This window comes from Aspergillus terreus, genomic scaffold (assembly GCF_000149615.1).
Source record: "Aspergillus terreus NIH2624 scaffold_5 genomic scaffold, whole genome shotgun sequence".
NCBI lineage: Eukaryota > Fungi > Ascomycota > Eurotiomycetes > Eurotiales > Aspergillaceae > Aspergillus > Aspergillus terreus.
In genome coordinates, this window is record NT_165928.1 from 1,273,197 (window position 1) to 1,287,144 (window position 13,948).

The window sequence follows — 13,948 nt, forward strand, 5'->3', positions numbered from 1 at the left end:
TTCCCCCTCCCTTCTTTCATCTCGTCGTTTAACTATAGACGGTTAATGGCTTTTACGGTGATTCCGAACACAGCATCTCTTCGTCCTCGTGCACCGCATATCAACACATCCAATGTTTGGACGTTGGTATGTCAACAACACAACATGCCTTGACAGCCTTGACTTATTCCATAGAAGTACGGAGCATGCTGTCTAGTCCACTTCCTCTTGATATCTTCTCCAGCGCGATGGCTCGAAGCAAACCCCAGGGAACTAACAACCTACTTGTCCAACTCTCTTTCCCCCTTTCTCATCCATGGATTGGGACTTATCGGTCCCACTTCAACTCCCGCACTTCCCAGGGCCACCCGGAGCTCTTCCTCACCAGTAAGAATCGGCCCTAGCACTCCGAATACCCAAAAAATCGCCACAGTCAAGTGATCGAGAGGGAGAGAAGCAAGGGGGGTTGTCCAGATGCTTACACGCACAGCGATCGTTCGAAATCAAGCCAGCGTCCGTGCCGCAGCGGGTCCAGCTTTTTTAGTTCCGAGAGCCAGCTCAGGACCTTCTCCTGGTCACCACTGGCGAGACGACCTTCCACCTTCGACAGTAATAATGTGCACTCAATCAACGCCTGGTAGATATATTTGCAGTCCTCCGCCCCGTCAAGCATATCCTGGATCTCCTCGATCTCCTGTCGTAGATACGCTGTCCGTTCCGCGGTGCTCAGATTCGGTGCCATCGTCTGTTCTGAGATGGTCGGGTCAAAGTTGCACATTAAATTCTGGTGATAGAACCACAATGACTGGTCATACGGATCACAGAGCGCACGGTGGATGAGCTCCAATTCTGTCACATCCAGGATGTTAGCAGGGCCCAATTTCATCCTCAGACAGCGAACTATTTCAGAGGAGCCTTACCGTCATCAAGCATCTTTCGACGCTCCTCGTCACCGGCAGACTTTTCGTTCAACAACCGTTGGATAAGTTTCGTGCGATAATGCCACGCCGAGAAGTTGGACAGATTCGTCCCGATCATTTTCTTCGCGTAGTCAAATTCCGACTGGGTCATGCTGATTGTACCCGTTTCATCGTCAAGCTTCTCAAGCGATTCCACGACAAACCGCCGGTAGCCCCAGCCGTGGAAGTTTCTACTGTCCAAGCTCAGCATCTTCCCCACGAGCGCTAGTTCCTCTTCCCATAGCCGACGGGAGAGAGGTAGGGGGAGTCGCCGTTTGGCTTCGTCAAGAAGCCATAGTCGGTAATTCCAGATCCAGTAACACTTGGGAAAGCTCCGTAGGAGAGGGATCAAAAACTGCAAGTCATGCTTGATCAGGGCGGCGATTTCGTCTACTGCAGTCTCATTGGAAACGGCTTCTGCCGCCTTCGAGAACTCGTGCTGCAAGACTTGACGGCGATAATTCCATACAGTATAATACTCTGGATTCTTGGTCAGTAAATCGGAGATTTGTCGCAACGTTTCTGTCGTGTATTCATGGTTTGCGATCTAGGGAGATCCTGTCAGTTGGAAATGATTTGCCTTGGATGGAGTAGATCCGCGCACTTTTTCATGAACTAAGCGATCCAATTCTTGGTACTTCTCAATCTTGCGAAGTTCTTGCTGCCGAGCTGCTTCGGTGCGCTCTTGTACATTGTAGCGGGGAATCCCATGCTGCCGATCCAGCCGTTAGTGGCTTTATTACGGAAGCGAGGGAAGGGGAGAATTACACTCGCCATGATGAGTGAGAGGAGGAGTGCTTCCCTTGACGGATCAACCTTTTGGTTGTGAAAAAGACAGTTACCTAGGTATGTTCGTAGCTCCAGAGCGCAGGTCGTGTTCAATAACCACGCTTGACTGGATAAGGAAGCGGACGGCCACCTTCCGTATCGGGGAACGATCACGTGACGTTGTATACAAATGATCTAGATGGTAGGCACATCTCCTCTCATCGCCAAACCACTCTCTCTGCTACCCGAGCAAAGCTTGCGCTATACCCGAGTGAACTAGCTTTACATTCATGTTCAAGTATTTTATCAACAGGGCTCGACATTCCATTCCCTTGGCCTCCCAGCCGACCCTCGGGGCCCTGCCGTTATCGCTGATCACACACAGCTAGCTTTCGTTCAAATCACCCGCGATAGGCGAGGATGAGACTTAATGGTCATAATGGCGGAGTCGTGTTCGGATACCCCTCTGTCTCAGGAATCGGTCTCCTCAATCTTTACTCCGCCTACGCCGGGGCTTATTCTAGACTCCTCAGATGAAGACGAGTCTGTGATAAGCAGTCGTCCTACGACTCCTCCTCCCTTCCTGGTTCACCGTATGCACTTCAATCCCACCAAGCATAACGAACTGTCTTTCTTCAGAAATGTTGATGTTCGTCGGTCCCTTCCATCTCCTCCCCGGCCGCAGGAGGGCCAGGTCTCAAGTGATGAGACTGGGATAATGGGAGGAGAACCCGTGGCATTTGTTCCCGAACCACAGAGTCCGGTCAAGAGGCTTCATGATAGACCTAGGAGGTGCGCTAATACGCCAAACAAAACTCCGCCCGGGGATTCTATGCCCTTGGACCGGTTCATTCCAGTTCGAGAGTTTACTACACCACCCTCCACCACATTTCACGTGGGACAGAGCACTGAAGAGCTAAGTCCTGAAGAAAAGATGCTAAGACGTCGGTTAAATAGAGAAGACCCATTCATGGTGACATGGCAGGGAAGAGCGGCAAGCAGTCCAAGGATGGCGTCTGATCAGCTTCGCAGTCCTCATAATACTCCCCGCCTTGTCACCGATGCCGCTATAACTACTCAGCATAGCCATCAAGCTACTGGTTCCTTGAGGCACGTCAGTGCTGGAGCTGTCTGGCGTGTTGGTGGAGTGGCTGCTGCCTTAGGAAGACGACCCAATGGCGCCTCTGGGGGTTCGGGAAGTGTCCTTGCGAGAGGCACTACAGCTCGCATGTATACGGCAAAATTCCTGCCACAGGCAACTCCAGCTAATGAGCAACGAGAATACGAAAAGAAGAAACATGAGGCAAGATTAGCTCTCGCGTTGGATATCGACCGATCTAAGAGACTTCTCAAGAACTCCAAGTGTTGGCCTCTACTGGAATTCACACCATGTCCGGCGAAGCCGGACTTTGAACGATTCTCCCCTTTGGTGTGGGAGAACAGTGCTTGGAGGCGAGCCGGACAAGACTGTTGTAAGTACATAAGCTCACGGCCTGATAGTCTGTGACCTACAATGTTATTGCCACTAATGATACTGCATGTAGGGACGGCGCCTTCAAAAGAAGATGACAAGGCCACCGTCGTTCCAACTCTGCCATTTCGTGTGCTAGATGCACCTGGACTCCGTGATGACTTTTATTGCTCAACACTAGCGTATTCTTCAGTTTCTGGGATTCTTGCCGTTGCCCTTGCGTCTGAAGTTTATCTCTGGTCTGATGAGTTCGGTGTGCAACACCCACCTTTCAGCGACCAACTTCCCTCGAACTACGTGAGCTCTCTCTCATTCTCATCAGAAAATGGCAGAAAAAGCATCCTAGCTGTTGGCAGGCGATCTGGGTTACTATCACTGTGGAGCACTTTCGACTCCGAGGCGCGCTTTGAGGTCAGTCACCCAAATAGCATCACCTGCGTGGCATTTAAGCAGTCCAAAACACGGAGGCTATCTGAGCGTTTCAAGAACGCCGAGGTGGACACCGAAGACCTTGCTGTAGGCGATGACCTTGGCTATATCTGGTATTATTCGGTGGAGTGGCCCGATGATGAACAAGCCCAGCTTGGATGGGAGGGTTCTATGACGCTCCTTGCCAAAATATCAGCCCACTCACAGCAAGTTTGCGGCATATCTTGGTCGCCAGATGGAACATATCTTGCGACGGGCGGCAACGACAATGCATGCTTGATTTTTGAATTGCAAAATATCATACCCCCGGGAGAGTTTAGGGTACCAGCCGATTTCACTGCTCAGACCGAAAGTGACAATAACTCCACCTACTCCCCTACTGATAACGATCAAGACTCCGATAGGGACTATCTTGCTGCATCGGTTTTGCAAAGCTCGGGTCAAGTCACTATGGATGCCATGTCAAAGAGCCTCATAGCTTACGCAGGAACTGTTATCTCTGGGCGCACCCGAACGGCCATGATCCCAACGAATTACCAGAAACATCGTCTGGATCATGGTGCAGCTGTCAAGGCGATTGCGTTCGCACCATGGCAACCCTCGCTTTTGGCAACAGGGGGAGGTTCGAATGATCGCGCCATTCATTTCTACCACACCCCATCTGGTGCTTGTCTCGCCACCATCAAGGTCTACGCACAAGTGACTGGTCTCATATGGAGCAGGACAAGACGAGAAATCGTTGCTACCTTCGGATTCTCCAACCCTGAGCATCCATTCCGAATTGCCGTCTTTGCCTGGCCCAGCTGCGAGCAGATTTCTGCGATCCCATGGGGTCCCTATGGTACTAGTTGGAGAGGTCCGCTGGAGACTGACCGTACAATTGACTGTGGACGCGCCCTCTGCGCCATTAGTTATCCATGCCGAGTGCCAATCTACCTCTATCATAGACTAGAGATTCAGGATGATTCTTCTGTGCGAGGGCCAAGAGCCGAGTCGAACCAGCGCAGACAAAGTGCACCTTTAGAACGGACATCGACGCAACCCAGGGCGAAAGAGGGTGGATTGTGGTGCTCCCGCACCATGGACGAAGGATGCATTATTGTAGCATCTAGCGATCACACCGTCAAATTCCACGAGGTATGGAGCAACTCGAGGAGGAACGTCGCTTCGGATTCGGGACCATACGGGGGGAGCGAGATCCTTGAGGGCCTGGAGGGATTGGAGAAGACTGGAGAGGAAATAATCCGCTGATGAACCGCTACAGAAGCGAACCTGGTGTTTTTGTTTGCGGAAATCGATATCCTTATCGGAGTAGTATAGATAGAAGCAGGTCCATGTGCGCTGGCCACTACAAGCTCGATATCGTTATGATTGTTTCCCCATACATAGTTAAATGGGCTGTTGCTGTGCAGATCGCGTATCCAGCAAAAAGGTGACCTTCCTAATCATACCAGATATTTCGGTTCCATACAAATCTTGTAGGCAACGGAGGCTTTGGGGAAGACCATGGAGATATATTACCGGTAAATGTTTCCAAGTTACAACTACCTACACAGCGCCGGGTCAGGCTGATGCAAGAATATAAACATGTCCCCCTCTAGATGGGCGTATAACAAAACAGACGGAAGAAAGAAAGAGATCGAAGGAAAATTTCTCACTTTTTATAACACAGGACAGGCGGCACAAAACTCCAAAAGACAAGCGATCAGAAGAACCAGGGTATAAATCTAATCTATTTTCTGGCCTTGTTCTTCCCCTTTCCTCCACCACCACCCAACTTGGCCTTCTTGGATGGTGGCTGGGAAGCAGGTTCTTCATCTCCCGATTCCTCGTCTTCGGTGTCGGCGACGAAATCCGCCAGCGAGCCCACGCTCTCAGCGTCCTCGTCCTCGTCCTCATCTGCATCTTCGTCGGGCGACTCTTCCGCGTCGGAAGAACCGGCCGACTCCTCTGCCTCGACGTCGAACACGTCCTCGTTCTCTTCCTCCTCCTCATCGCTGCCCTCCTCGTCCTCGTCGGATTCGTCGGCGCCAGACTGTACGCCGTTCATCATCGACTCGTCCTCGTCGAAGGTCTGGTCGCGAATCAGCTTGGTCCGCGGCGTGGCCGTGTGTTTCGCTGTGTCTGCATCGCTGTCCTCGTCCTCCAGGTCCTCCTGTCCCTCGACATAGATCACGTTCTCCTCGTCCTCGCTTTCGACGCCCTCTGCGTGGCTGTTGATCGACTCCCGCAGTCCGAGCTGGGCATCCAGCATGTCGAGCTTACCCTTGAGCAGGAGCAAGGAGGGCAGACTCGACGAGCGCTGATCCATGACCTTGAACAAGGTCGCCATGCGCTTCAGAAGTTCCCGCTTGCCCGCGAGGGCTCCACCGTGGGCGACGCAGGTCCACTGTACCCACACGAGGAGGTGACCGTACCGACCGGGCCGGGAGGACAGGCGCTCGGAGAGTTTCTGGAGGAGAGTGGCGGCGAGAGAAGAGTCCAGGCGTTGGATGGTCGTCCGGATCATGGAGAGATCGCCCGTTTGGAAGCACGACTCCAGCATGGCATTGTCGTTGGTCTTGAGCGACTGAGTGAGGACGGTGGAAAGCGAAACCCCGGAAGGAATCTGCTGAACCGCTGCGTTGGGCTTACCGGGGACGAGGGCACCCAGGCGAGTGTCATCCTCCAGCTCTGCTTCGACGTCAACCTCCTTCGACGAGTGAGCCCGCAGAAGCTCGCCAAAAGACGGCTCCCCGGTTTCTTCTTCTTCCTCCTCCGCATCAGATTCCGCCGCATTGTCCATTTCGATATCGCTGTCGGCTTCCTTTTGCTTGGATTCCTTGGCCTCTGTCGCCTTCTTCGGTTGTTCGTCCTCCGATTCGTTGTCATCATCGCTATCGGAGGCGTCTTGCTTCGAATCCTGCATCTCGACATCATCATCATCCACCAAATTGCCCTGCTCCGCAACGACTCTGGTCTCGTCAACCCGGCTTTCCACCGCGTTTCTCGTCTTATTTGTTGTTGCTGATGCGAGGACCGAGCTAGACTTGGTCTTGGGGATCTTCTTTGTACCACTGAATGCCAGTTCGTCGGTATCGTCATTGAGCAGCCGGACGCGCTCGAAAACCGGAATGACACCTCCTTCGGCCCAGGCGATCAACAAGTCGGGACCCTGAAAGGACGTAGCTACCACTGACACAAGCGCATCGGATTCATCGGATTGGATGACCTGGATGGATGACTCTGCTCTCCGGGTCATTTGTTTGCCTCGCGCCTTGAGGCTAGTGGTGTTCTTGGCGGGCTGGACAAACGGTCTGGTAAACAGCTCGACGGTACCGTCACCGGTCACGACAGCAAGGACCTGCTTCTCCAACGTATTGGGCTGACCCGCATGTCCAGAATACAACGACAGGGAAGAGATTTCCTTATCAGCCACGAGGTTCATCACGAGCTTCTGAGTTTGGGAATCAAAGACATTGATATAACGGTCATTATCGGACGCCAGGAAGAGCCCCGTCGAGAAGGACTCCGTAGATGACGTGAGAAGAGTATGGACTGGGTTGCGCATCGCAGGGAAAGAAAGCGGAGCCTCGCCATCCTCAGTGCTGATTATGTATGGCGTTTGAGATGCGCAGAGGACCGGGGGTTTGGAAGGAAGAGGACGAGCGAGGCTCGTGAACGATGCGGTCGAGGGGAGGTTGATGATCCTGTGACCATACCTGATTAGCTGAGCTGCCCCGAAGATATAAGGCTTGAGGAGCGCAATTGAGAAAGATACTTTACCTTGTGCTCTTTCCGGTATGTAGATCCCATTGCACAAGCTTGTTATCACCGCCGATACTCCATCCTTCTTGACCCGGTCGGTTCAAAGTAAACTTGAAATCCTTGATGCCCTTGTCATGGCCACCTGCGAGGGTTCCAATGATCTTGTCTTCGGCGGGCGAGTACATGCGGATGTCGGAAGCGCTGGTACCGAAAGCAACGACGACATCTCCCTGGTCGAATCCATCGCTCGTACCATTCACATTGGAATGGCGCTTCCGCTTCTTCTTTGCCTGCTGATCGCGATCCTTCTGTCTACCCGGGTAGTAACCCCAGTCCAGAGACGTCACGGTCTCTTTGGGGCCGAGGACATGTTCACATTGTAATCGGCCGGTGTTCGTGTCGTGGATTCGGAGGTGCTGGCCGTCGAGACCTTGGATGACTGACGCAAACAGCGCCAATTGATAGTCCGAAGGGGCGAATGATGCCTTCAGGATCGACGACTTGTTCCCCGTAGACGTGACGCCAGACGCCGAAGGCGACGCAGCGGAGGTTTTCGAAGCGGGCGGCCGAGACGTTTTCTTGCCCATCTTTACCGGCGTGCGTAGAGGGAGGGGAAAGGAGAGAAAGAAAATAAAAAGAGAGAACTTCACCGAATCGACACCCGACAATGATCGAAACAAAGGATACCTCCCACTTTTACACGGAGCGACAGCTGGGGATGTCTCTCTGGGCGGTTGTTACTGAGAAGGAAAAAAAAGTTCTGTAGAGAGTCGGTCGATGCGCTTGACCCGTTGGGGTTTAGCTTGGCAGCACGGTTCCGCTCCAAGTTCGTCTTATCTAATCAACCCTTTGGCTTCCTTTTCTTTCTTGCTTTCTTGCTTCTTGATCTTGCTTGATCTTGGTTTTTGGTATCGACGACGATATGCACCGCCGTCTTTAACTCCAACTTCGGTCTCACGTTACTCGGCCTATATTGATCATGTCCGCAGTTTCCGTCCCGAGAGCCTCCCGTGTCGACTGGGCAGATCGGATGTGAGACGTCGTCTGTTCAAAAGCTGGCCGGAATTCTATCCGAGTCTTATGCATGCCGTCGTGAGAGTGTCCACCAGTCGCATTCCGAATGTGCTCTCTATTGACTCCGTACCGAGTACAATGTCTTCTAGCCTTGTTCTGCTCTGTTTCGACTTCTCTATGGCCCGTCTTCTCCTCACAAGGCACAATCTCCAAATCTCCAAACTTGCGTCGAGACTCCGGGAGTGCACACTTATACATTGTACTCACATTGCTTACACAGTGATTTCACCAGTCATCGCACCACTGATCTGGTTTGGCTTGTGACGCAGAGCCGTGCTCTACAACGGGTCCCTGACCTTACAAAAGATGCGGCTCTATTCAACACGGAAGGCTAGGCTGACCGTCTCACAGCATCAATCCCGTCAGGAGTGTCGGATGAACCAGACGCCTTGCGACTTCAGACCGAGAGTGTTTGATTTTGAGACCATCCATCATCAATAAACAAGGGATGCGACAGGCGCCACTCTGGACTACGAAGCCACCTGCACCGATTCATTGCATTTACTGCAATAAAGTCCACGAAAAGGAACAGAGCCAAGAGAATCCAGAGGGTAGGTAGTGATGTGGCTTCTCAATGATGCCTCTTTCCTCCTGCCATTGTTTATCTTGCATTTTCAGGCTTCTATCAACCCTCCCGAACACATTCCACTGTCTTGGCGCCCTTGCGCCGAACAATGGATGGCGCGTCGATTGGCTGTTTGCGTGGTGGAGTGGTTACATCAGCATTTCGAGGCTAGTCCTATTACGATGCAAGGAGAGGGTTCAGGGCTCAAACCCTGCGCTTTCCCGCTCGTCACTATCGCATCCCGGTGGTGCACCTCACCCAGGCTCCCATCATCAATGAAAAAGCATCCTTCCCATGAATGCCTAACAGGATTTGGGTATGTCATAACTTCCTGTCTCGGTATCACAATCTCGCGTTTGGCCGATGAGGGCTGTATGATGCAGATTTAATTGAGCTATGACCCACTAAAATTTGTGTGGATAATATTTTCTTCTTTGATCTTCTATTCAGCTTCGGTGTCTTTCTGGTGTTTAGCTGGAGTGCTTTTTCTTGTCCAACATTTTTTTTTTCCTTGTATTTTTCTGTTCGATGTTTCCGACAAAGGATTTCTGGTACGAAGTACCCGCTCTAAGGGGTCGACAACACCCAATCAGCGGGGGACTCTGGTAGAACGCGTCATCGTCGAACCAATCAGGGGGTGCGGAATGGCTTGAACTAGAGTAATTGGGATTAGCGTGGCGGATGGAGTTAGCGGCAGCAAACGGACGAGCGCGACGCGGCCGTTCGTACTTAAGGATTCTAGCACCCCCTCCGACTTCCAGAGGTCTCTGTTTCTGGAGCTGAGCTGAGAGAGCTGCGCGCCAGGTCACGCCTTTTCGCCGTCTTCCCCCCCTATCCGTACCCTTTTTGCCCTGGTCCCAACCTCCCGTGTCCGAGGCTCCCCGTTTTCCTGACCAAAAATTTACCTTTCCATGACTTCACGCGTTCTTCGCGTCGCGCTCTCATCGTCATCATAATAATAAATTCGATCACCCCCCAACCCGACTACTGCAGCTGCTTATCTTATTTTATTTATTCCTTATCCTTTTTATTTACTTTTTATTTTTTTATGCTTCCCCCCCTCGGGTATTGTGATCTATATTATTAGCAGCCATCACACCCTCCCCTTGAAGACCACCTAATTTACTGTACATCTTCAGGGCATTTTCCGTCTCACTCACCTTTCACTTCCCTCTGACTGATTTATTCAATTCTTTTTCTTTGATTCCACCCATCACGTGGAGGGATCCCTATCGGCTTCCCCCTTTTCCCATCCCGGGTCTTTCCTCATTCGGCCACCCAGCGACCGTGTCTTTCCGGCTGAGTCACGCCGCCCTCGCCGCCCACGTGACCGACGGGAAAGCTGCCCACCGCCTCTTGGCAGTATAAATTCCTCTTCTCCCTGTCGCATTCTCCACCTGCGACCCGCGCTAATCCTCTTTCCTTCCTGTACCGTCGCACCTCGTGGCGTCATTCTCGGTGACAGTGCAGACCAACCTTTTCTTCTCTTCTTCTCTCTGTCATCCCAACCCAGGGAGTTTCTGCTCGTCGATTCCCAGGTCGATTCAGTTAGTCTGTGATAGCGCAGAAAGTACCTATTCAGTTGATCATTCTTGTCGCTACCTAAACTCTCCTACTGAGACCCAGCTACCACCTACTTCGCTGCTTGCCTGTTAGACCTCTGTATTGCGCTTCACCACGACTTCCCTTAAGGACCAAGCGACCTCAATGGCGACTCCGCCACCCGAGGCCCCTTCTGTTCTCAAGGAGGAGAAGCCTCAGCTGCCACCGTCGCCCAATGGCGTCTCATCTGTGGACGGGTACGTATTATCGCCACCTTTTGCATTTCATCTCCTCGTCGTAGTCGCTAACTACTCGCAGTGCGCAACCGCCCAAAACCGAGCCTAAACAGGATGCGCCCGTGAATGGGACGATCGAAGGGTCTGCGGAGGCGCCGGCGCCCGTCGCTGTGAACGGCCACAACACTCAGACAAACGGCGTCGCCACGACCACTTCCCCTCCCAAGTCGCCTAGCCTGGATACCAAGCCGTCGGTGATGGACCCGCCTGCGGATGACGCGTCGAAGAACGACACGACTAACAACGGTGATGCGACCGCGCCAGTGCCAACGACTGGTCCCGACGCGGGAGTCGCTGCTTCGAAAGACACATCTACCACGGAGGATGTCCCCAAACCAGCAGAGGGAGCGGCCGACGTTACCACACAGAAGACGCCGGAGCCTGCAGCCCAGGAGACCACTCCAGCAACGACGACTGAACTTCCGCACCATCCTTCGACCGTCGGCAAAACGGAAGAAATCCCGAACGCAGATAGTTCCACCAATGTGCCCACTGTCCCGCCTGTCCAATCCATCGATCAAGAAATGCGTGACGCACCACCGCCTGAAGCTCCGCTTTCCCCGACCAAGGTGTCGCGTGAGCGGGAGCCTGATGTGGCCGAGGAACCTGCGGCGAAACGGACCAAACTTGACGGCGAGTCCTCCGCACCGGCCGAGTTCAAGGTGCCTCAAATCCCACCAGCCACTCCGGAGACTCCCGCGCCTGCTGCGACGAATGGGGAGTCGACGATCACCAAAGTTCAGCACAAGTTCATCCTCAAGGGTATTCAGAGCCTGAAGCGTATGAATGACTCCCGTTTCTACCGAGAGCCTGTGGACCCGATCAAGATGAATATTCCCCACTACCCGCAGATCATCACTCGTCCGATGGACCTTGGGACCATTGAGCGCAAGTTGAAGAACAACCAGTACAAAACTGTGCAAGGGGTTGTTGATGACTTCAGTCTCATGGTGCAGAATGCTGTCACTTTCAACGGACCCGACCATCTCGTTTCCCAGGAAGGGCAGAGACTCAAGGCTACATTTGAGAAGCAGATGGTCAACCTTCCCAAGCCAGATGAGGTGGAGGAAAAGAAGCCCAAAAAGGTTTCCCCCAAGACTTCTGCCGCCCGTCGGGAGCCTCGGACTAGCACTGGAGGTGCCGCGCGCCCCGCTGGTGGTTCGCCTCAGGCGACCACCTTCGCTTTGGGTCCAGAAGGGCTTCCTCTGATCCGTCGTGATTCCACAAATGCGGATGGTCGCCCCAAGCGCTCGATCCACCCTCCCAAGCGTGACCTGCCCTATTCTACAAAGCCGAAGAAGAAGAAGTATCAGTGGGAGCTTCGGTTTTGCCAGGAAGTTCTTGATGAGGTCCACAGAACGAAGCACTACGCCTACGCGATGCCGTTCTACTATCCCGTGGATCCTGTCGCACTCAACATTCCGACCTACCATAGCATCATCAAGAAGCCAATGGACTTGTCCACCATGCAGTCCAAGCTGAAGACGGGCCAGTATGAGAACGCCAAGGAATTCGAGACGGACATGCGCCAGATGTTCAAGAACTGTTTCAAGTTTAATATCCCTGGTGATCCTACCTTTGTCGCTGGACAACAGCTGGAGGCAGTGTTCAACGCAAAATGGGCAGAGAAAAATCGCTATCTGGAAGCGCACGAACCTCATCCGGAACATCACAGTGCTGATGAGTCTTCTGAGGAGAGTGAGGAAGAAGCGGAGGAGAGCGACGAAGACTTCGAAAAGGTCAACATTTTGAAGAAGCAGATGGCGGAGATGGCTCGTCAACTGGAGGCCATCGAGAAGAAAAAGAAGAAGACTCCTCCGGGAACTAAGAAGTCGTCCAAATCCAAGTCCGGGAAAAAGGAGTCCAAGAAGAGTGGACTCCTCTCCGGAAGCAAAAAGGACAAGAAGAGCGGCTCCAAGTCCAAGTCTGGCAAGGAACGCGAGATCACATACAACGAGAAGCAGATCATCTCCAATGGGATCAGTAACCTCACGGACAAGAAAATGCAGGAGGCTCTCAGAATCATTCAGAACAATGTTCCGAATCTCAAGGTAAGCCCACTTCCTCATTCTGTGGTATATGGCCAGACTCTAACAGTTGTAAAGGGTACTCAAGAAACCGAGATCGAACTTGATATTGATGAGCTTCCCAACGAGGTTCTCTGGATGCTGCTCAGATTTGTCAGGAAGAATGCGCCTCAGGTCATGGATACCGAGGACATTGTTACTCCTACTTCGATGAACCCGCCTGCTCCCAAGCCCAAGAAGAACAAGCCCATGAGCAAGTACGAGCAAGAGGCTCAGATCAACATGCTCGAGAGCAATCTCTCTCGCTTCCAGGGTGGTGACCGCTCTCCCGAGCCGGTTCCTTCCGTTGAGGCGAACGAAAGCAGCGATGACTCGGACGATGACTCTGAAGAGAGCGAGGAGGAGTAGATGATGTTTGGTGGATGTCGATCCGTGCGGTCGTGTCGTCTTAGCACCGAACTTCGTCCTATTCATTGACTTCTTCGTTCCCTTTCCACCCCCTTTAAGCTTGGTTTAGGCCCTGGCTCCGGCCATCGGGTCCATGAATGATCTGTTATCGTCTTAGCATGGTTTCATCGTTTTAACGCGCCCCTCTCATGGAATTTCGTCCTTATCTCCCGTGTTTTCTCTAATTAGCGAATCATGTTCTGTTGGCAGCCAGTCTGATCTCCTTCTCCAGGCGCCCAAGATTCATGTACATACGTCTTTTACTTTGGCCGGATTTCGGAACGCTGCATCTGAACTCTCTACGCCATCCGTTTGGGACGGTCGATGCAAGTCTTGCGTGCAATTGGCTTTATCCCCTGGCCTTCTTGGTTCAAGGACCTGGAGCAGTAGGAGACCGAGGCGGCGTTCTGCGTGGTTGTGACAACACCAGGTGCATGTATGATTACGAAAGAAATGTGTAAATGGAAGCGAAAACTTTTAGCTATTCTTTCTCGTTAGCGAACATAGATATGCGTAGAGGGTGGCTGTACTTTGGAGAGTACTTCCTTCTGTGGTGTCAAAGGTACTTCACGGAGAATGGCCGAGACAAACAATGCATACAAGCAGTGATGACGACTTCATACCGCTTCACCCAACCATCAACT

The 13,948-nt window shown here is 52.5% G+C and overlaps 4 protein-coding genes across 4 annotated transcripts; 2 read left to right on the top strand and 2 right to left on the bottom strand.

The window, feature by feature from the left end:
• Nucleotides 1–457: 457 nt before the first annotated feature.
• Nucleotides 458–1,715, bottom strand: ATEG_04007 (Rab geranylgeranyltransferase BET4; the record flags this gene model as incomplete). The annotated part of the gene is made up of 3 exons (XM_001213185.1): nt 458–828; nt 900–1,385; nt 1,577–1,715. The coding sequence occupies 3 exons, from the start codon at nt 1,713–1,715 to the stop codon at nt 458–460; spliced, it is 996 nt and encodes a 331-aa protein (XP_001213185.1).
• A 430-nt stretch (nt 1,716–2,145) lies between these two features.
• Nucleotides 2,146–4,857, top strand: ATEG_04008 (WD40 repeat domain-containing protein; the record flags this gene model as incomplete). Its single annotated transcript, XM_001213186.1, has 3 exons — nt 2,146–2,498; nt 2,793–3,178; nt 3,251–4,857. The coding sequence occupies 3 exons, from the start codon at nt 2,146–2,148 to the stop codon at nt 4,855–4,857; spliced, it is 2,346 nt and encodes a 781-aa protein (XP_001213186.1).
• A 481-nt stretch (nt 4,858–5,338) lies between these two features.
• Nucleotides 5,339–7,940, bottom strand: ATEG_04009 (WD40 repeat and Utp12 domain-containing protein; the record flags this gene model as incomplete). Its single annotated transcript, XM_001213187.1, has 2 exons — nt 5,339–7,295; nt 7,372–7,940. The coding sequence occupies 2 exons, from the start codon at nt 7,938–7,940 to the stop codon at nt 5,339–5,341; spliced, it is 2,526 nt and encodes an 841-aa protein (XP_001213187.1).
• Nucleotides 7,941–10,699: 2,759 nt separating this feature from the next.
• Nucleotides 10,700–13,265, top strand: ATEG_04010 (putative transcription regulator BDF1; the record flags this gene model as incomplete). The annotated part of the gene is made up of 3 exons (XM_001213188.1): nt 10,700–10,791; nt 10,853–12,881; nt 12,936–13,265. 3 exons carry the CDS (start codon nt 10,700–10,702, stop codon nt 13,263–13,265), a joined length of 2,451 nt encoding a protein of 816 aa, XP_001213188.1.
• Nucleotides 13,266–13,948: the final 683 nt, after the last annotated feature.